This window comes from Hyperolius riggenbachi, chromosome 2 (assembly GCF_040937935.1).
Source record: "Hyperolius riggenbachi isolate aHypRig1 chromosome 2, aHypRig1.pri, whole genome shotgun sequence".
In the NCBI taxonomy this organism is placed as follows: Eukaryota; Metazoa; Chordata; class Amphibia; order Anura; family Hyperoliidae; genus Hyperolius; species Hyperolius riggenbachi.
The window spans coordinates 323670080-323691540 of record NC_090647.1 but is presented as its reverse complement, the minus strand read 5'-3'; the positions used below and the strand labels follow the sequence as shown (position 1 = coordinate 323691540).

General features: G+C 44.0%; 1 protein-coding gene across 3 annotated transcripts in view; it reads left to right on the top strand.

The window, feature by feature from the left end:
• Positions 1–21461, top strand: part of SYTL1 (synaptotagmin like 1) — a 110849-nt gene that overhangs the window by 46271 nt on the left and 43117 nt on the right. The window contains exon 1 of one of the 3 annotated variants that reach the window (XM_068269248.1): positions 7922–8843. The exons of the other annotated variants lie outside the window; for them this stretch is intronic. Coding sequence (XP_068125349.1) covers positions 8467–8843 — 377 coding nt within the window. The 5' untranslated portion in view covers positions 7922–8466. Of the gene's footprint in view, positions 1–7921; positions 8844–21461 lie in introns of those variants that run through there. 3 annotated transcript variants of the gene reach the window in all.

The following is a 21461-nucleotide window of genomic DNA, read 5'->3' as shown; positions in this document are numbered from 1 at the left end:
TTTTTATGTTTAGGATCGTTGTCCAGCTGGAAGGTGAACCTCTGCCCCAGTCTCAAGTCTTTTGCAGACTCCAAGAGGTTTTCTTCCAAGATTGCCCTGTATTTGGCTCCATCCATCTTCCCATCAACTCTGACCAGCTTCCCTGTTCCTGCTGAAGAGAAGCACCCCCAGAGCATGATACTCCCACCACCATATTTGACAGTGGGGATGGTGTGTTCAGAGTGATGTGCAGTGTTAGTTTTCCGCCACACATAGCGTTTTGCATTTTGTCCAAATAGTTCCGTTTTGGTCTCATCTGACCAGAGCACCTTCTTCCACATGTTTGCTGTGTCCCCAACATGGCTTGTGGCAAACTGCAAACGGGACTTTTTATGCTTTTCTGTTAACAATGGCTTTCTTCTTGCCACTCTTCCATAAAGGCCAATTTTGTGCAGTGCACGTCTAATAGTTGTCCTATGGACAAATTCCCCCACCTGAGCTGTAGATCTCTGCAGATCGTCCAGAGTCACCATGGGCCTCTTGACTGCATTTCTGATCAGCGCTCTCCTTGTTCGGCCTTTGAGTTTAGGTGGATGGCCTTGTCTTGGTAGGTGTACAGTTGTGCCATACTCCTTCCATTTCTGAATGATCGCTTGAACAGTGCTCCGTGGGATGTCCAAGGCTTTGGAAATCTTTTTGTAGCCTAAGCCTGCTTTAAATTTCTCAAGAACTTTATCCCTGACTTGTCTGGTGTGTTCTTTGGACTTCATGGTGTTGCTGCTCCCAATATTCTCTTAGACAACCTCTGAGGCCGTCACAGAGCAGCTGTATTTGTACTGACATTAGATTACACACAGGTGCACTCTATTCAGTCATTAGCACTCATCAGGCAATGTCTATGGGCAACTGACTGCACTCAGACCAAAGGGGGCCGAATAATTACGCACACCCCACTTTGCAGTTATTGATTTGTAAAAAATGTTTGGAATCATGTATGATTTTTGTTTCACTTCTCACGTGTACACCACTTTGTGTTGGTCTTTCATGTGGAATTCCCAAAAAAATTGATTCACATTTGTGGCATTAATGTGACAAAATGTGGAAAACTTCAAGGGGGCCGAATACTTTTGCAAGCCACTGTATATAATGACGAGACACTTAATATATACTGTACAATGATGTAATATTCATTATAATGTGACTTAGCATCAACGTTGTGTAAGGATGTCTTCATGTCAGTATAATGGACTCATATAGTGAAAAAGGAATAAAAAAAATCATGCCAATGTGTGAAAATGGAATCAGTTGTGTTGTATGTGTGATAGTACGTTAACCTACAATGAGAAAACTTTGCATATGAGGCATCCAGTTTATTTGACAAATAACACAAATAGTTGACCTAGGTACCCCATCTATAACTTGAACATGTAATAGAGACACATTGGGCCTGATTCACAAAGCGGTGCAAACTGTTTGCATGCCAGTGAAAAGCCCTTTATCACGCCTAAACTCTGTTTAGGCGTGATAAGAAGAAACTCGCGCGAAATTCCCGCGCGCAAAGTTTTGCATGCGCAGTCGCGATGCACTTAAACCCTAAGGGCGCTAAGCGCGGAATTGCGCGATTGCATGCGCAAAACTTTGCGCGCAGGACTTTGCGTGCGATAAACAGCACAAAGCGGTGCTAACTGAGCGGTACAAAGGTTATCACGCCTAAAGTCTTTTAGGCGTGATAACTGAGTTATCACCGCTTTGTGAATCAGGCCCATTATGTCTAAACTGGGTAAAATGTTCTGACACAGCCTGGTCAAGAATTTTCCTCCTAATCTTAATCCCCTATGGCGTCTACCCTTAACCCCCCCCCCCCCCCCATGGTGTTGCCTAACCCTAACCCCCCATGGTGGTGCCTAATCTTAATTCCCCCCAGCTTCTAACCTTGGTGCTAACCCTGACCCACCTTAAACACCTATGGTGGTGTCTAACCTTAACCCCTATAGTGATGCCTGTCCTTAACCCTCCATAGTGGTGCCTAACCTTAACCACTTGCCGACCGCGCACTCATAACGCGCGTCGGCAAAGTGGTAGCTGCAGGACCAGCGACGCACATCTGCGTCGCCGGCTGCAGGCTAATTAATCAGGAAACAGCCGCTTGCGTGAGCGGCTGCATCCTGTCAATTCACGACGGGGGGCTCTGTGAATACCCTGCGGGCCGCCGATCGCGGCTCGCAGGCTAAATGTAAACATAAGCGGAAATAATCCGCTTTGTTTACATTTGTACAACGCTGCTAACAGTAGCAGTGTTGTACTAGATCAGCGATCCCCGGCCAATCAGCGGCCGGGGATCGCTGTCACATGACAGGCAGGAGCCTGTTAGGGGCTGCACAGGACAGATTCGTTCCTGTGCAGCCTCCGATCTTCAGGGCAGGGAGGGAGGAGAGGGAGAGGGGGAAACCTGCAGTGGAGGGGGCCTTGAGGTGCCCCCCCCCCCCGCCAGCCACACGCAGGCAGGAGCGATCAGATCCCCCTAGTGGGGAAAAAAGGGGGGTGATCTGGTCGCTCTGCCTAATGTTTGATCTGTGCTGGGGGCTGTAGAGCCCACCCAGCACAGATCTCAGTAATCAGCGCTGGTCCTTAAGGGGGAGTAAAGGCTGGGTCCTCAAGTGGTTAAATGACAACTGGAGTGAAAGGTATATGGAGGCTGCCCTATTTATTTTCTTTTAAGCAATACTAGTTGCCTGGCTATCCTGCTGATCTTCTGCCTCTAATACTTTCAGCCACAGACCCCGTACAAGCATGCAGCAGATTAGGTGAAATAATTGTTAGACCTGACAAGATAAGCTGCATGCATGTTTCTTCTGTTATTCAGATACTACTGCAGCCAAATAGACCATCAGTACTGCCATAAATCTGGTAATGTTTAATAGGTAATAAATATGGCAGCCTCCATATTCTTCTCACTTCAGTTGTCCTTTAACCTCCCCCGGCGCCTAACCTTAACCCCCATGGTGGAGCCTAACCTTAACACCCCTCCCCCCTGCCCCTAACTTTAACCCCCCATGGTGGAGCCTAACCTTAACACCCCTCCCCCCTGCCCCTAACCTTAACCCCCATGGTGGAGCCTAACCTTAACACCCCTCCCCCCTGCCCCTAACCTTAAGCCCCCATGGTTGTGCCTAACCTTAACACCCCTCCCCCTGCCCCTAACCTTAACCCCCCATGGTTGTGCCTAACCTTAACCCCCCTCCCCCTGCCCCTAACCTTAACCCCCCATGGTTGTGCCTAACCTTAACCATGGTATTCAGTGAAATTGTTGTATCCAAAATTTTTAAATGATATAACCGGTACTTGACATGATATCACCGAAATGTGTGGGGAAATTATAACCACATAATTCTGCTGAGAACATATATACAAAATGGTAATAGAAAATACAAATGAAAAATTGATGGGAAAATATAGCCCAAAATTATAGCAATGCAGATGAAATGTTAACAGAAAATAAAGACAAGAAATTGATAGGAAAATATAGCCTAAAATGATAGCAGCAAAATATAGCCGAAATATGTGTGGGGAAAATATAGCCGCATAATTTTGTTAAGAACATGCAAACAAAATGTTAATAGAAAATACAGACAAAAAAGTTTATGGGAAAATATAGTCGAAAATTTTGGTTGAAAATATATAGTTGCCTAAGTATATTGCTTCCCCCCCCCCCCCAAAATAGCAGGTCGATAGCAGGTCGCTTATGGTCGATAATCGCAACAAAAACAATCAAAAACAATTGAAGTCCTTTTTACACAGACGGCTCTGGCACCCTTTTCAACTGATACCCTTTAGAAGGATCAGTACAATAAGGAGCACAGTAATAAATAGCAGCGGAATAGGGGGACAGTATAATATAATAAAGAACAGTATTATGACAGAGTGCTACAATAATGAACACGATAATAGGGAGCTCTTAAATTGTGAAAACTATTATAAGAAACACAGTAATGCTGGCTACTATAATAAGTAGCAATGTGAAAGAGAAATCAGGAAAAGGTGCTAAACAAGGAGGCTTTTTTTTTATAAAAAAAAAAATGTCTTTAACCACTTGAGGACATAGGGCTTTCTACCCCTTAAGGACCAGTCACTTTTTTTCCATTCAGACCACTGCAGCTTTCACGGTTTATTGCTCGCTCATACAACCTACCACCTAAATGAATTTTGGCTCCTTTTCTTGTCACTAATAAAGCTTTCTTTTGGTGCTATTTGATTGCTCCTGCGATTTATACTTTTTATTATATTCATCAAAAAAGACATGAATTTTGGCAAAAAAATGATTTTTTTAACTTTCTGTGCTGACATTTTTCAAATAAAGTAAAATTTCTGTATACATGCAGCGCGAAAAATGTGGACAAACATGTTTTTGATGAAAAAAAACCCATTCAGTGTATATTTATTGGTTTGGGTAAAAGTTATAGCGTTTACAAACTATGGTGCAAAAAGTGAATTTTCCCATTTTCAAGCATCTCTGACTTTTCTGACCCCCTGTCATGTTTCATGAGGGGCTAGAATTCCAGGATAGTATAAATACCCCCCAAATGACCCCATTTTGGAAAGAAGACATCCCAAAGTATTCACTGAGAGGCATAGTGAGTTCATAGAAGATATTATTTTTTTGTCACAAGTAAGCGGAAAATGACACTTTGTGAGAAAAAAAAAAAAAAAAAAAAAAAAAGTTTCCATTTCTTCTAACTTGCGACAAAAAAAAATGAAATCTGCCACGGACTCACCATGCCCCTCTCTGAATACCTTGAACGGTCTACTTTCCAAAATGGGGTCATTTGTGGGGTGTGTTTACTGTCCTGACATTTTGGGGGGTGCCTAATTGTAAGCACCCCTGTAAAGCCTAAAGGTGCTCATTGGACTTTGGACCCCTTAGCGCAGTTAGGCTGCAAAAAAGTGCCACACATGTGGTATTGCCGTACTCAGGAGAAGTAGTATCATGTGTTTTGGGGTGTATTTTTACACATACCCATGCTGGGTGGGAGAAATATCTCTGTAAATGACAATTTGTTAATTTTTTTTACACACAATTGTCCATTTACAGAGATATTTCTCCCACTCAGCATGGGTATGTGTAAAAATACACCACAAAACACATTATACTACTTCTCCTGAGTACGGCGATACCACATGTGTGGCACTTTTTTGCACCCTAACTGCGCTAAAGGGCCCAAAGTCCAATGAGTACCTTTAGGATTTCACAGGTCATTTTGAGAAATTTCGTTTCAAGACTACTCCTCACGGTTTAGGGCCCCTAAAATGCCAGGGCAGTATAGGAACCCCACAAATTACCCCATTTTAGAAAGAAGACACCCCAAGGTATTTCGTTAGGAGTATGGTGAGTTCATAGAAGATTTTATTTTTTGTCAAAAGTTAGCGGAAAATGACACTTTGTGAAAAAACACAATTAAAATCAATTTCCGCTAACTTTTGACAAAAAATAAAATCTTCTATGAACTCACCATACTCCTAACGTAATACCTTGGGGTGTCTTCTTTCTAAAATGGGGTCATTTGTGGGGTTCCTATACTGCCCTGGCATTTTAGGGGCCCTAAACCGTGAGGAGTAGTCTTGAAACGAAATTTCTCAAAATGACCTGTGAAATCCTAAAGGTACTCATTGGACTTTGGGCCCTTTAGCGCAGTTAGGGTGCAAAAAAGTGCCACACATGTGGTATCGCCATACTCGGGAGAAGTAGTACAATGTGTTTTGGGGTGTATTTTTACACATACCCATGCTGGGTGGGAGAAATACCTCTGTAAATGGACAATTGTGTGTAAAAAAATCAAAAGATTGTCATTTACAGAGAGATTTCTCCCACCCAGCATGGGTATGTGTAAAAATACACCCCAAAACACATTGTACTACTTCTCCCGAGTACGGCGATACCACATGTGTGGCACTTTTTTGCACCCTAACTGCACTAAGGGGCCCAAAGTCCAATGAGTACCTTTAGGATTTCACAGGTCATTTTTGTTTCAAGACTACTCCTCACGGTTTAGGGCCCCTAAATTGCCAGGGCAGTATAGGAACCCCACTAATGACCCCATTTTAGAAAGAAGACACCCCAAGGTATTCCGTTAGGAGTATGGTGAGTTCATAGAAGTTTTTATTTTTTTGTCACAAGTTAGCGGAAATTGATTTTAATAGTTTTTTTTTCACAAAGTGTCATTTTCCGCTAACTTGTGACAAAAAATAAAATCTTCTATGAACTCACCATACTCCGTACGGAATACCTTTGGGTGTCTTCTTTCTAGAATAAGGTCATTTGTGGGGTTCCTATACTGCCCTGGCATTTTAGGGGCCCTAAACCGTGAGGAGTAGTCTTGAAACCAAATGTCGCAAAATGACCTGTGAAATCCTAAAGGTACTCATTGGACTTTGGGCCCCTTAGCGTACTTAGGGTGTAAAAAAGTGCCACACATGTGGTACCGCCGTACTCAGGAGAAGTAGTATAATGCGTTTTGGGGTGTATTTTTACACATACCCATGCTAAGTGGGAGAAATATCTCTGTAAATGACAATTGTTTGATTTTTTTACACACAATTGTCCATTTACATAGAAATTTCTCCCACCCAGCATGGGTATGTGTAAAAATACACCCCAAAACACATTATACTACTTTTCCTGAGTAATTTCCGCTAACTTTTGACAAAAAATAAAATCTTCTATGAACTCGTCATACACCTAACAGAATACCTTGGGGTGTCTTTTTTTCTAAAATGGGGTCACTTGTGGGGTTCCTATACCGCCCTGGCATTTTACAGGCCCAAAACCGTGAGTAGTCTGGAAACCAAATGTCTCAAAATGACTGTTCAGGGGTATAAGCATCTGCAAATTTTGATGACAGGTGGTCTATGAGGGGGCGAATTTTGTGGAACCGGTCATAAGCAGGGTGGCCTTTTAGATGACAGGTTGTATTGGGCCTGATCTGATGGATAGGAGTGCTAGGGGGGGTGACAGGAGGTGATTGATGGGTGTCTCAGGGGGTGGTTAGAGGGGAAAATAGATGCAATCAATGCACTGTGGAGTAGGGTTGCAACGGTATGAAAATTCACGGTATGATAACCGTCAAAAAAAATACCACGGTATGACGGTATTACGGTATACGGTATTACTCAATTATTCTCATTACAATTACCCTTATAAAAATGAGAAAATGTCAAAGTTGAACAAACTCTTCTTTATTAAACTCTTAATGGTTAGGGTCCTCCTGTCATGCTTGAAATATTTACTCTTCTACATGTCAAAAAAACAATACCAAAAGTAAATCTCAATCTCTCGTGTCACATGACTGCCTATGGCAGACAGGGCAGATAATAAGGCCATTTGAAAGCACAGTAGGTTAATATGTCGGCTTCCATAAACCAGGAAGTAGAAACTGTGCAGATTTATTTTAGGATTTGTATCAGCTGTAACAAAGAAAGAAATTGCTGTTGCATATCTTTTGAGCAGAGAGGACGTTTTGAATTCAGGTCCACTTCAAAAATGTTGGTGAAGCATAGTGAAAGTTTTATACATAACTGCGGCTTCCTCCAACCCATTATGCACATGGATCCTTCCCACGCTGCCATCCTCAGCCTTTTCTATCGCTGGTATTGAGTCCGGTAACTTGAGCCAGTCGCGGCCAGTCTGAGCATGCGCAGTGCGTTCTCTTCAGCGGAGAATAATACTACGCAGGCGTAGTACTATTTTCTGCCAGAGATGGAGGGAGTGCACTGCGCATGCGTAAAACTGGCCGCAACTGGCCAAAGTTACGGGACTCAGTAACAGCGATAGAAGAGGCTGAGGATGGCAGCGAGGGAGGGATCTGTGCGCATAATGGGTTGGAGGAAGCCGCAGTTATGTATAAAACTTTCACTATGCTGCATCTCTGGTTTCCTTTAAAGGATACCAGAGCTGAAAAATAAAATGCAAATGGGTGGAGCGGACATGAATTAGGTGAAGTCCTGTGCTAAGCCACTGCGGGCGATTTCATTAAAAAGTAGGGGGACAGAGTAGAACAGGGGGGAGCGTTGGGCATGAGCACACACACACACACACACACACACACACACACACACACACACACACACACACACACACACACACACACACACACACACACACACACACACACACACACACACACACACACCAGACATAGCTCAGACATCACATACACATACACATACACACACACACACACACAGCAGACATCACACACACATACATCAGGCAGACACTTCACACCCACATGCCATAGTACGTATACACACTGGCTGCATTCATACAAACACAGCACCTCTCACACAGTAGCACTGCTTATCTGGTGTCGCAAGCTTCAGCTCCCCACGTGCAGTGTGTCTCTCGCTCCTTCTCCCAGGCGGGCGGCATACTCATCATTTTCATGGGGGAGGAGCGCTGGACATTCCTTTGAACACTGATCTGTATCAGTGTTTATGTCAGCTCTGCAGTCGGGGGAGGCAGGGGGCTGCATGCATCTAGCAGAAGGGAGAACGGGCTGTAGCCTTTTCTCATTTGCCTATTTATTTTGCAGGAATGACCTGGTGACTCCCCCTCTGCCTTTGTGGTACAGTCCACAATACAAAAAAAAAACACAAGCAGATACATTGCCGGGGAAAATCATTCGCCGTGTGCGCTCCAGCCGTGGCCGCGTCATTACAGGACGCGCATCACCGCCCAGCTCCTGCACTCATATCGGCAAGCCTCCCGCAATCAAGAACAAGCTTTGGGAGCTTGTCTTTGTTAGGAAGGGAGACACAGAGCAGGGCAATGCCGGAGCAGTGGCGGGGATGCGGAAATACAGCAAAAACCGGTATTTCATAAAAGTGCTTACCGTGATTACCGTGCATTGTAAAACCGTGATATACCGTAATACCGGTAAATCGCGGCAACCCTACTGTGGAGGTGATCGGAAGGGGGTCTGAGGGGGATCTGAGGGTTTGGCCGAGTGATCAGGAGCCCACACGGGGCAAATTGGGGCCTGATCTGATGGGTAGGTGTGCTAGGGGGTGACAGGAGGTGATTGATGGGTGTCTCAAGGTGTGATTAGAGGGGGGAATAGATGCAAGCAATGCACTGGCGAGGTGATCAGGGCTGGGGTCTGAGGGCATTCTGAGGGTGTGGGCGGGTGATTGAGTGCCCTAGGGGCAAATAGGGGTCTAATCTGATAGGTAGCAGTGACAGGGGGTGATTGATGGGTAATTAGTGGGTGTTTAGGGTAGAGAATAGATGGAAACACTGCGCTTGGGTGGTGATCTGATGTCGGATCTGCGGGCGATCTATTGGTGTGGGTGGGTGATCAGTTTGCCCGCAAGGGGCAGGTTAGGGGCTGATTGATGGGTGGCAGTGACAGCGGGTGATTGATGGGTGGCAGTGACAGGGGGTGATTGATGGGTGGCAGTGACAGGGGGTGATTGATGGGTGATTGATAGGTGATTGACAGGTAATCAGTGGGTTATTACAGGGGAGAAAAGATGTAAATATTGCACTGGCGAATTGATAAGGGGGGGGGGGTCTGAGGGCAATCTGAGCGTGTAGGCGGGCGATTGGGTGCCCGCAAGGGGCAGATTAGGGTCTGATCTGATGGGTAACAGTGACAGGTGGTGATAGGGGGTGATTGATGGGTGATTGATGGGTAATTAGTGGGTGTTTAGAGGAGAGAATAGATGTAAACGCTGCGCTTGGGTGGTGATCTGATGTCGGATCTGCGGGCGATCTATTGGTGTGGGTGGGTGATCAGATTGCCCGCAAGGGGCAGGTTAGGGGCTGATTGTTGGGTGGCAGTGACAGGGGGTGATTGATGGGTGATAGGTGATTGGCAGGTGATTGACAGGTGATCAGTGGGTTATTACAGGGAAGGACAGATGTAATTAATGCACTGGCGAATTGATAAGGGGGGGGGGGGTCTGAGGGCAATCTGAGCGTGTGGGCGGGTGATTGGGTGCCCGCAAGGGGCAGATTAGGGTCTGATCTGATAGGTAACAGTGACAGGTGGTGATAGGGGGTGATTGATGGGTGATTGATGGGTAATAAGTGGGTGTTTAGAGAAGATAACAGATGTAAACGATACATTTGGGAGGTAATCTGACGGCGGGTTTGCGGGCGATCTAATGGTGTGGGTGGGTGATCAGATTGCCCGCAAGGGGCAGGTTAGGGGCTGATTGATGGGTGGCAGTGACAGGGGGTGATAGGTGATTGGCAGGTGATTGACAGGTGATCAGTGGGTTATTACAGGGAAGAACAGATGTAATTAATGCACTGGTGAATTGATAAGGGGGGGTCAGAGGGCAATCTGAGCGTGTGGGCGGGTGATTGGGTGCCCGCAAGGGGCAGATTAGGGTCTGATCTGATAGGTAAAAGTGACAGGTGGTGATAGGGGGTGATTGATGGGTGATTGATGGGTAATTAGTGGGTGTTTAGAGGAGAGAATAGATGTAAACAATGGATTTGGGAGGTGATCTGATGTCGGATCTGCGGGCGATCTATTGGTGTGGGGGGGTGATCAGATTGCCCGCAAGGGGCAGGTTAGGGGCTGATTGATGGGTGGCAGTGACAGGGGGTGATTGACGGGTGATTGACAGGTGATTGACAGGTGATCAGGGGGATAGATGCATACAGTAAACAGGGGGGGGGGGGGTCTGGGGGGGGGGGTCTGGGGAGAATCTGAGGGGTGGGGGGTGATCAGGAGGGGGCAGGGAGCAGGGGGGGGATAAGAAAAAAAATAGCGTTGACAGATAGTGACAGGGAGTGATTGATGGGTGATTAGGGGGGTGATTGGGTGCAAACAGGGGTCTGGGGGGTGGGCAGGGGGGGGGGTCTGATGGGTGCTGTGGGCGATCTGGGGCAGGGGGGGGGGAAAAATCAGTGTGCTTGGGTGCAGACTAGGGTGGCTGCAGCCTGCCCTGGTGGTCCCTCGGACACTGGGACCACCAGGGCAGGAGGCAGCCTGTATAATACACTTTGTAAACATTACAAAGTGTATTATACACTTTGTATGCGGCGATCGCGGGGTTAACATCCCGCCGGCGCTTCCGTATGGCCGGCGGGATGTTGCGGCGGGGGAGCGGCGCCAGGCGGAGGCGGAGGATCGCGTCACGGATGACGCGATCGCCCCGCCCATGCCCTTAGAAGGACCGCCGCCTCTGTGGGTGAGCCGGTCCTTCAGGGCTCCACTTCCCGGCCGCCTCTGTGCGTTAGGCGGTCGGGAAGTGGTTAAAGGGACTCCGAGCACCTCTCATGGGCATGCCTTTAAGCCAGATGACTTCCAACAAAGTCGTGCTGTGACCCCTCTAGAGGAGCCTCTTGCAATGGCCATGCATGTCACTTCCTCTTCCTGCTTCATTTAGTGATGCACTTCTCTAACAGAGAAGACAGGGGTGACCCGGAAGTTATAACATAGCCAAGATGGCAGCCGCTATTTTTAAATTGGAATTGAACGAAAACTAAATGAAAGAGGAGAGCACAAGCTACAGAAAGGTACAAACTACTTAGCAGTACTGGTCCGAGTCTTAAAGGCATACCCATGAGAGGTGCTCGGAGTCCCTTTAAGCATGTTAGGATGGTAAATACACTTCTAAACACCATCGCCCCTGTAAAATAAATCCGCACTCATCCAATGTATAACTGCAAAAATTATTTAAAGGGTTCCTTCAGGGCAAAAAAGTTGATAAATGGTATAGTGGCTTAAAAATAAATGAACATAGCTCTGTGAGTGTATGATGTCTAGTTCTGGTACTTACTGTATTTACATTTAGTTTAGCTAAGGGTGTGTGAATAAGCTGCTATGAACCATGCATTCACAATTTGACCATAACATGGACAGTTTGTAGACAGTGTTAGTTTACAAAGCTAAAGAATGTATGTAATAACTTTGCCCTCCCAGCAAGCATCTCAACTTTGTTATTGATACTGAACCTTTATGTTCAGACTTTGACCTTTCACTGTTGATATATTTTTTCCGCCCTGATTTATTTTTTACAACCTTTGTTGCATTCTTTATAGGTTCGATATAATGACTTGATATATTTACATTTATATTTTCAAAATAGTTTTTTGTTATTTTTTTGCTTTTTTTTTTTTATGTGACCGTTTTACTCTTTTGCACTTTTTTGGCTGTAAAAGTATACTGACTAATATGTTTATGTCAAGAGGATTGAAACTTACAGCTGATATAAAGTTGATTTAAGATCCTCCCATTAATGTTCTGCTGCTGTGGGCAAAATTAGTTCTTCAAAAGAATGTTTTCCTCCACCTCGCCAATTGCCATAATTTAGGTTGCGCTGTGTATTTTTCCTAACATGAACATGCTCTATATTGGAGGTCATTAACAGATCCGGTTGATTGTTATGTGTAGCTTTGGCTTTTATAAACTGTTAAGTAAAGTTGTTACATAATGTGTATTTTTGATTTGTTTAGTTGGCTTCAGTCAAAACTGTCTGTAGTGTGGTAAGAACATGAGGTAGCGAGTCTTGCTGTGAGTGTTGCATTTCATGTAGCCTGCAGAGTACTGCTGAAAATCTGTCTGCACTACATAAACATATGGTAATCATTGAGGATTTCAATATGGCTCCCTCATGTTCACACGAGAGAAAGAATCTGTATGTGAAAGAATTGCTTTCTGGTTAGCAGAAATCATACAATCAAGGACTACACTGAAACAGGTCTACTCACAAATTGGAATAAACCATAGGGTTTATCAACTCAGAACTAGGTTGCAGTTATTTGAATTTGTAACATTCACGTTGATAAACATAACACTCATGTTTCAGAAGCACCAAAATGAAGTATGATACTTTAAAACGGTTTAAAAAGAGAAGGTAAATGTTGACTTGCCTCTTCTCAGGGACCAAACCAAACACTTAAGGATGAGATACATGGCCGTAACGTTTAATAGTCCGATAGTCAAGTTAGTCACTGGGCTTGCTTATGGGTCGGTATCCTATAGCCTTTACAGTTATTTATCTCATCCTTGAGTTTTTTTCCCTGAGAGAAGGTAAGTCCATATTTACTTCCCCAACCTCTCTCTGGTCTCTGAGGAAGCGGGAATTCCTGTGAAACGGCTGATAGGCCATCTATCTCTCTTATTCCTGTAACCTTGTTTGCAACTGTGTGAATAAATCCTGGAGGCATTTGTTTCAGTGCCCAGCGCTATTCTTCTACACTAATTAATTTCCATATTTACTTGCTCTTTTTAAACTGGTTTTAAATATCTCATTTCATTGTGGCACCTCTAAAACATGCATGTTAGTTTGTTACTACCTTGAATAGAGGGTTTCCCCTGTATTCTGCCCTATCCTGCAGAGAGCAATTTTTTTAACCCGAGTGAGGTCAAGTTTGTTCTCCCACCTGCCTACTATGTGGCCACTGCTGTGGCACACTCCTTTTCACATCTACATCCCTCCTGTGGTTAAATAATGTACTACACCATATTGGCTCACTGTCCCACACTCCCCTTCACTTTAACCATAGTACGGTAAGTGTTTGAATCAATGTTTATCAAATTCACATTACACAAGAAAATTCACTATAGAAAGCAGTGACTAAGCCAGGTGCGGCTCAGCTCATTATTTGCTGTATGGTTAGCAGGCTGAATACAGGGACACAAAGGGACACGTCTTGCAAAAATTAAAAATGATTATGAACTTTGGTTATAAGGTTAAAAGGTAAAATAGTCACTAGATGGAAAATAATATACCTGACACCAACTCAGCAATGACTCTCCATGACTTGTGTAGTGAAATGAAGCTGGGCAAGGGGCGTGGCTTGCGCGCAACGGAGATGGCCGCTTGAATCACGAGCTCCGATAGAGACTCCTCTCCTACTAAGGTGCGCTCCTTCCCTACGACATGGCGACCAAAGGAAACAAGACTGGGCAGCCCCAGGGACCTCAGGGAGACTCCGGGTCACATGGGAGTCGCAGCATACCCTCTATGTTCAAATCTCGGACAGATGAGCACGGACGAGAGTCTGCCAAGATGGCGCCGGCTTCCTCCCATGCACAGGCCGCAGAGAGCGGTACGGGAACTGGAACTTCACAAGAGTCCACGGTGAGTGTAATGGACATGTTTACCTATATGAAGCAGCTACCCACGATGTCAGACATGACTTCCCTGGCAACTGATATAAAGAACAATATGTCAGGGGCGTTGTTGGATCTCAAAGAGGACCTGCAGGGACTAGTATCTCGCATTGAGGAGGTTGAAAAGGCAGGAGATAACAGAGATGCAGCAATTGAAGAGCTGCAGCAAGCCTCGGTGGCACATAACCTCCATCTGATAGAAACGAATAGGCACTTGGAAGATCTAGACAACAGGGGAAGAAGACATAATATTAGGGTGAAGGGGATCCCTGAATCTGTGCAGCAAGAGGATATCCCTTCTGCCTTATTATCCATTTTTAACAGCTTACTGGAGCGCCCCAAGGACCCCCCTATAGAACTAGATCGAGCCCACAGAGCATTAAAACCTCCCAGGTCTGATACAGACTCTCCTAGAGATGTTATATGTTGCGTCACTAACTATTCCCTCAAAGAAGAAATAATGGGTAAAGCCAGAGAACAAGATGGCATCATGTTTAATGACACTGAAATAAAACTTTTCCAGGATTTGTCACATATCACCCTCAAGAATAGACGCTCACTTAAACCGCTGCTGGCGGAACTCCGCCGTGCCGGGATTACTTATAAGTGGAAATTTCCCTTTGGCCTCGTGGCTACACGTGACAGTCGTACTGCGGTAGTGCAGTATCCGGAAGACGTCCGGCGTTTCTGTGACATTTTGAACATTTCAGTGGTGGAGGTACCTGACTTTTACGGAGAATTTCGTCTCCCTGTGGTCTTGGACCGTATGTACTCTGCTGGAGCACTAGTACCAGCAGGAGGCCCCTGGCCGAGGGTCCCTCCGAGAAGATCTCGTAATCTTCCTAAAAACTCTGGAATATCATCAAGGGTTAAAATGCCACGTCGTAGAGACTACTCCCCCAGCCAAGATAGCAGGGATAGATCCTCAGAGGATCCTGGAGAATAATTTCCATATTTAACTTTTATTCTTTCCTATTTTGGCTATCCTCATCAGAAATTTGGTAATAGAAACCTACGCATGTTGATAATCTGCTAGCCACTGTAGTATGATCATTGGCTTATTATGTTATTACGATTTGACGATGATTATGATGTTTACTTTCGTGGTCTTAAAGAGATAGCTCATCTTCTCTAACATAAAGTTCACAATGGATAGACAGATCACGATCTCGATACATAAAGTTCTAAAGCTTACCGCCCTATCTAATAGAGTGTGTTCATATTGTTGATAACTATGTTTTGGGCAGGCCTTTGCTTAAATATGAGCCTTCTCTATTGTTTATAAGAGATAAGTGCATTAAGAAGGAAGAGGAGATGGACCAGTTGTCAGAATTAAAAAGGTGTAAAAGAGACTTAGAACATATACAGACTAATGCCTAGGTAACTACAGTTTGTGATAATTAGCAAATAGAATTAGTTACTTTACTATAGACTCATAGGCAGTTACCCGGTTAGCGGATTAGCGCTCCACACACCTTAGGATAATGTAAAATGGGGGAGACCCAATTGGAAATTATTATGAGATAGGAGAGGAGTACTATTGTTATGACTCGGTTTAATTTGCTTGACTTGTATCCTTTATTTGAAATAATATTCTTAGTCTTTAAGATAAGCGTGTTACAAGCTAGGATTGTTCTCTCTCCGCTGTATGCGACCCACTGCGCCCATAAGGGGATAACCATCTGCTTATTTACCTATTTTGATATCAGCTAACGTTTTCTACTACATAGACTAATTTTAACATATTTAATATCCCCAATTTTGTCCTATTTAATTAAGGGTGATCCTTAGTTTTTAGGTCACCCTAGGGTAGTTATTCTATCGGGTGCCATATCGTTGGCACACTAGTTTTGGTCAGGAGCTTCATTGGCTGTTGTCAACATGAGTGGAAGAGCAGATGCACGCAGGTCAGCGACCACACTATTACTGACCTCTTACAATGTAAAAGGTTTAAACTTACCCAAAAAAAGAAGCTCTTTGCTTAGAGAACTACATAAATTTGGCTCGGAAATAGCCATGATTCAAGAAACACACTTTTGCAGAGATAAAATTCCTTTGTTAAGACATAGATCGTATCCCCAGGTCTACCATGCCACGAACTTAGAAGGGAAATCTAAGGGCGTTACAACGTTGATCCATAGACGCTTGGGTTTTGAGCTTGTTGACTCCATGAGAGATGATGGGGGAAGGTTCTTGTTCTTGAAGGGGAAAATTCGTGGAGACTTGGTTACCATAGCAAATCTTTACGCTCCCAATGCACGCCAATCGCAGTTTTTAGAAGCGATTCTCCACACGCTTAGGGGTTTTACTGAAGGTCTCCTAATTTTGGGAGGCGATCTAAATGTTCCGTTGGAACCAAAACTTGACTCATCCAATGGCACATCATCCTTACCCTTTCATTCATTGAAAAAAATCCGAAATAGTCTCAACTCTCTGCAGTTACTGGACTCCTGGAGGATATCAAACCCCTCGGGCAGAGACTTTACCTTTTATTCAAACATGCACAAAAAATACACCAGGATTGATTATATTATGATTATGCAGAGAGATTTACATAGATTAATCGATTCTGAGATAGGGACAATTACGATCTCAGATCACGCTCCAGTGCACTCCAAGATCTTCTGGGGGCTAACATCCCCAACTCAATGGCTATGGAGATTAAACCCTACCCTATTGTCAGATAAGCCTAAAATAGAATCGATTAAAAAGGTTATCCTACAGTATTTTGAAACCAATAAAAATCCTGAGACAAACCCGATGACACTCTGGGAGGCCCATAAGCCTGTGGTAAGGGGCGTCTTGGTGAAACTGGGGGCGAAGCTTAAAAGAGATAGGGATGCAGGAATAGATGCCCAAACGCAGAGAGTTCGGAATCTACAGAAATTGCATAAAAAGTCCTTATCACCCACAGAACTAGAAGAATTGAGAAAAGAAAGAGAGCAGCTCTTAAAACTGCTTTATCATAGGGCCCAATGTACCTTTCTTAAAGGGAAAAAAACATTATATGAAGAGGGCAATAAACCAGGGAAAATGCTAGCAAGATTACTTAGAAATAGACGTATTGAACTCCAGGTAGCATGTATTCGTAAAAAAGACCAAACTAAGACATATAAGCTCCAAGAAATTGCTCAGCAGTTTGCTCAATTCTATTCCAATCTCTATAATCTTCCTGAACCTTTGGACCACTCTTTGAAGCAGGATAGAATGACAGAATTTCTGAGCAAATTTGGACTTCAAAAGCTTAAACAAGCAGACATTGAGACTTTAGAAAATGACATAAGTGAGGATGAATTCCTCATGGCGTTAAAGCAAAGTGCCACTGGGAAAAGCCCAGGCCCAGATGGCTTCACCACACAGTACTATAAACTATACCGAGACACCCTAGCCTCACACTTTGTTAATGCCTTTAACAACGTCTCTAAGGACAGCAGACACTCCTCTGAACTTTTATCAGCGCACATAACTGTAATTCATAAGGAAGGAAAGGACCCCCTGATGTGTGGAAACTATAGACCTATATCCTTGCTAAATGTGGATATTAAGCTGTTCGCGAAAATTCTCGCGAACAGATTACTGCCACACATCCCAGGGTGGATTGCTACAGACCAGGCTGGCTTTGTCCCTGGGCGTGAAGCCAGGGACAACACCATCAAAACAATAAACATTCATCACTGGCTTTCTCGGCAGTCGGTGGAGGGGTGCTTTCTCTCCACTGATGCCGAGAAGGCCTTTGATAGGGTGGCATGGGACTATCTGACCTTTCTTTTGAGGGATGTGGGATTGGGTCCAAACATGATGTCCTGGATCGGCCTACTGTATAGTGACCCCTCAGCTCAAGTTAAAGTAAATTGTACCTTGTCAGAAAAATTTAAACTTAAAAATGGCACAAGACAGGGCTGTCCACTATCCCCCCTTATTTTTATCTTATCCATGGAACCTCTCCTTAATGCAGTCCGTGCAAATACTAGTATTCATGGTGTCCAAATCGGTGATAAAGATTATAAAATAGCGGCCTATGCCGACGACCTGATGTTCTTTTTGACACAGCCACTCATTTCGATCCCCAATTTGATGCTGGAGTTTTCACACTTTGCTGATATCTCAAATTTGAAGATAAATTTCACTAAATCATTTGGGCTTAATATCTCTATGCAACCACATATCTTAGCACTATGTAAAGACAACTTCCCTTTTAAGTGGGCCTCTGAGAGCATTACTTATTTAGGAGTACAAATCCCTTCCAAACTTAAAGATATCTCCAGACTAAATTTTGATCCCCTTTTGCAAAAGACAAAGCAAACTCTTGAAAACTGGACAGGGAAACCTATATCTTGGTTTGGACGAATTGCATGTGTCAAGATGACAATTCTCCCGCGTATATTATACTATTTATCCACACTACCGATTTTTATACCCAAAAAATGGTTTATTACTCTCCAAAGCCTTATCTCTAAATTTATATGGGGGAAAAAACCACCTCGACTCAGCAGAACACTGTTGGCTTTCTCTAAAGAAAATGGGGGAGCTGGACTTCCCGATTTCTGGAGATATCACCAAGCTGTTTAATTGGGCAGAATTGTGGATTGGCACTGCAATGGTCAGGACAAGGACTGGGTTCGTCTAGAACGACAATTTTTTGGAGCAGATATAGCATGGCTTCCATGGAATTCAGAAATAGACTGTTTTACGTCTCCTTTTAGGGAATTAAACAAACATCCACTTGTCTGGGCCACGCTAACCGGTTTTAGAAGGTGTTGTACAGAAACAAAACTGTCTACAATTTTAGGACCTTTGTCATCTGTGAGATTCCGAACTACATTTCCAGCAGGATGTGCGATAAACTTTTTGGGGGACCTTCGGGAACTGGAGCCTCTCCTACTGAAAGACCTCTTAGTCAATGCCAAAATAATCCATATGGAGTCCATAGCTCAAAACTCAATACGAAACCCACCTTTCTGGCAGCTTTTGCAGCTTAGAAGTTTTCTTTCTTCTATTAAGTCATGTAGTGAGATCAATAGGAAATTGTCAGATTTTGAACAAACAGTTCTGCTCAAGTCGCCCCAAAAACACATGGTCGCTTCGATGTATCAGCTACTTCTTTCTTTAATTCAAGGACCCGAAGCCCTCTTTAAGGGGGCATGGGAGCAGCGTTTGCAAACTACAATAAGTGAAGAAGATTGGGAGAAAGTGTGTATTTTAACACACAAAAGCTCCCGTAGTGTACTCATACAAGAAACAAATTACAAATTGCTCTCCCACTGGTATAGAACCCCATCTAGGCTCCATAAGATTTTCCCTGCGGTTACAGACACATGCTGGAGGTGCGAGAATGCAAGGGGAAATCTGATCCACATCTGGTGGAGTTGTCATAAAATTGTCCCCTTCTGGAGACAGGTGCAATCCCTGATTGCTGAAATCGCAAGTGAAAAACTTGAGTGGAAACCGGAAGTTTTCCTATTACATTTAACCAGAGACACGGTACGATCTTATAAAAAGTCGTTAGTTAAACATCTGCTGAACGCGGCGAAAGCATGTGTCCCACTAAAGTGGAAATTGTTGGAACCACCCTCCATCTCGCTCTGGTTTCAAAAAATTGACCAAATAGCCAAGATGGAAGAGCTGATACATACAAGTGAGGAAATGTCAGAAAAATTTATCATCATGTGGTCACAGTGGTACGTGTTTCAAGATTCCGACACTTACCGTTTAGCGATAGATCCCACTCCACGACCATCCTTCTCTTCCTTATTTAGTTAAAGGATTATAGAGATATAACATCCTGAGGTTGGTAGAACTTAGATTTGTTATGATGATGAGATAAATAGGACGAAGAAGATTGTACGTGAAAGGGAAAGAGCTTATTAAGATGAAAACTACTACTAAGATATCTGATGGCTGACCGGCGATTGAGAGCCCATACTTACCCTCTCCCCTCTTTGTGACACAACAATGAATATTATGCGACCAAAACTAAAAGCTAATAGCTAAAAACCAAAAACTTAAGCCTAAAATTGATTACGCTTAACCTCATCTACACCTGTTGTATTGTATTTGTGTTTGTAAGATGTTATCAGTGCTAATTAAGTCATCAGACTAAACATGCTGTGTAATTGCATTGATATACAGTTTGCTTGTTAATAGTGACCTTTTCTATGGCCGCTCTATTTTTGTATTTGCTGTTTTCTACTTTGAAATAAAGATTGTTTGAAAAAGAAATGAAGCTGGGCAATCAGAGAGGTCCACACAGCATATATGGGGAGGGGAACACTAATGTGATCCCCTTCTCTCCCAGAATTACTGTGTGTCTTCCACTCTTTCAATTAGTGTCCACCACTCCTGTAATATTGTCTCCTGCATGTTTCTCCTGCAATAACACTAAGGCCACAATGTGTTATGTGTTTCTTTTTCCCCCAAAATCATCTTGCTTGCATGCTCCCAGCTTACAGCCTGCATGACTTTGCATGCCCGAGTATATAGTTGGAATTGAGCTGCTCCGTCTCCCAGCAGCAAGAAAGAATGCCCTTGCAGCATTTATTTTCGGCAGTAGACATGCAGTGTGGGAAGCTCGGTATTCTCTGGCTGGAAGGTACTTGGTTTCTATACACAATGCATATCTGCCACCAGGAAGTGGAGCTGCTTCATTTGAACCATATACTCAGGTACACACAGGCAAGTTGATTTTAGGGGATAAAAGGTGACTGTGAAGCTGACAGGGGAAGGGACCCACATGATGCCAGAAACAAAAGGGGCAACCAGAGCCCCCCAGCCCCCCCCCCCTCCTGTTCACGTGCCTACTATTTAGATCTGATCTTCTTACATTTCATTGATGCTGATTGAGACTAGCGATGCTTTGCTGACAAACGCTGACCTCTGATGACAAAAACCTCAGTTTTGTCAACATTTGTTTTTTGTCAGTAAGCATTCATTCACTCTTGAAGCCATTATGTATTTTTGGAGAAGGGTCTATCAATTCGGGTTTGAATGACAGCCTCGGAGGAAGAACTACCTGGTGCAAAACAGCCATCAGGCTCTCCAGTGGCCACTGTCCATCCACTCTCCCCGGCTCCACGGTATGCATTTTCTTGCACCTTATATTTGACTGATGTCTGCATCTGATCACAGTCTGTGTACCATTGCTAAATAAATTGCAAGAAAGTTTTTGCAGCAGTTCTAGGTTTGCTTTTGTCTTACGTTACAACTGAAGGATCTGAACCTCTGATGATTTAAACCAATGATGACATACTGTTGTACTTCTGCAGTCTGTCAGTGAACATGAACATTTGCCTCTGTTTCTTGCTATAAGCAGATTATTGCTGATCTAGATGGGGGGATGTTTTGCAGCTGTGGTGT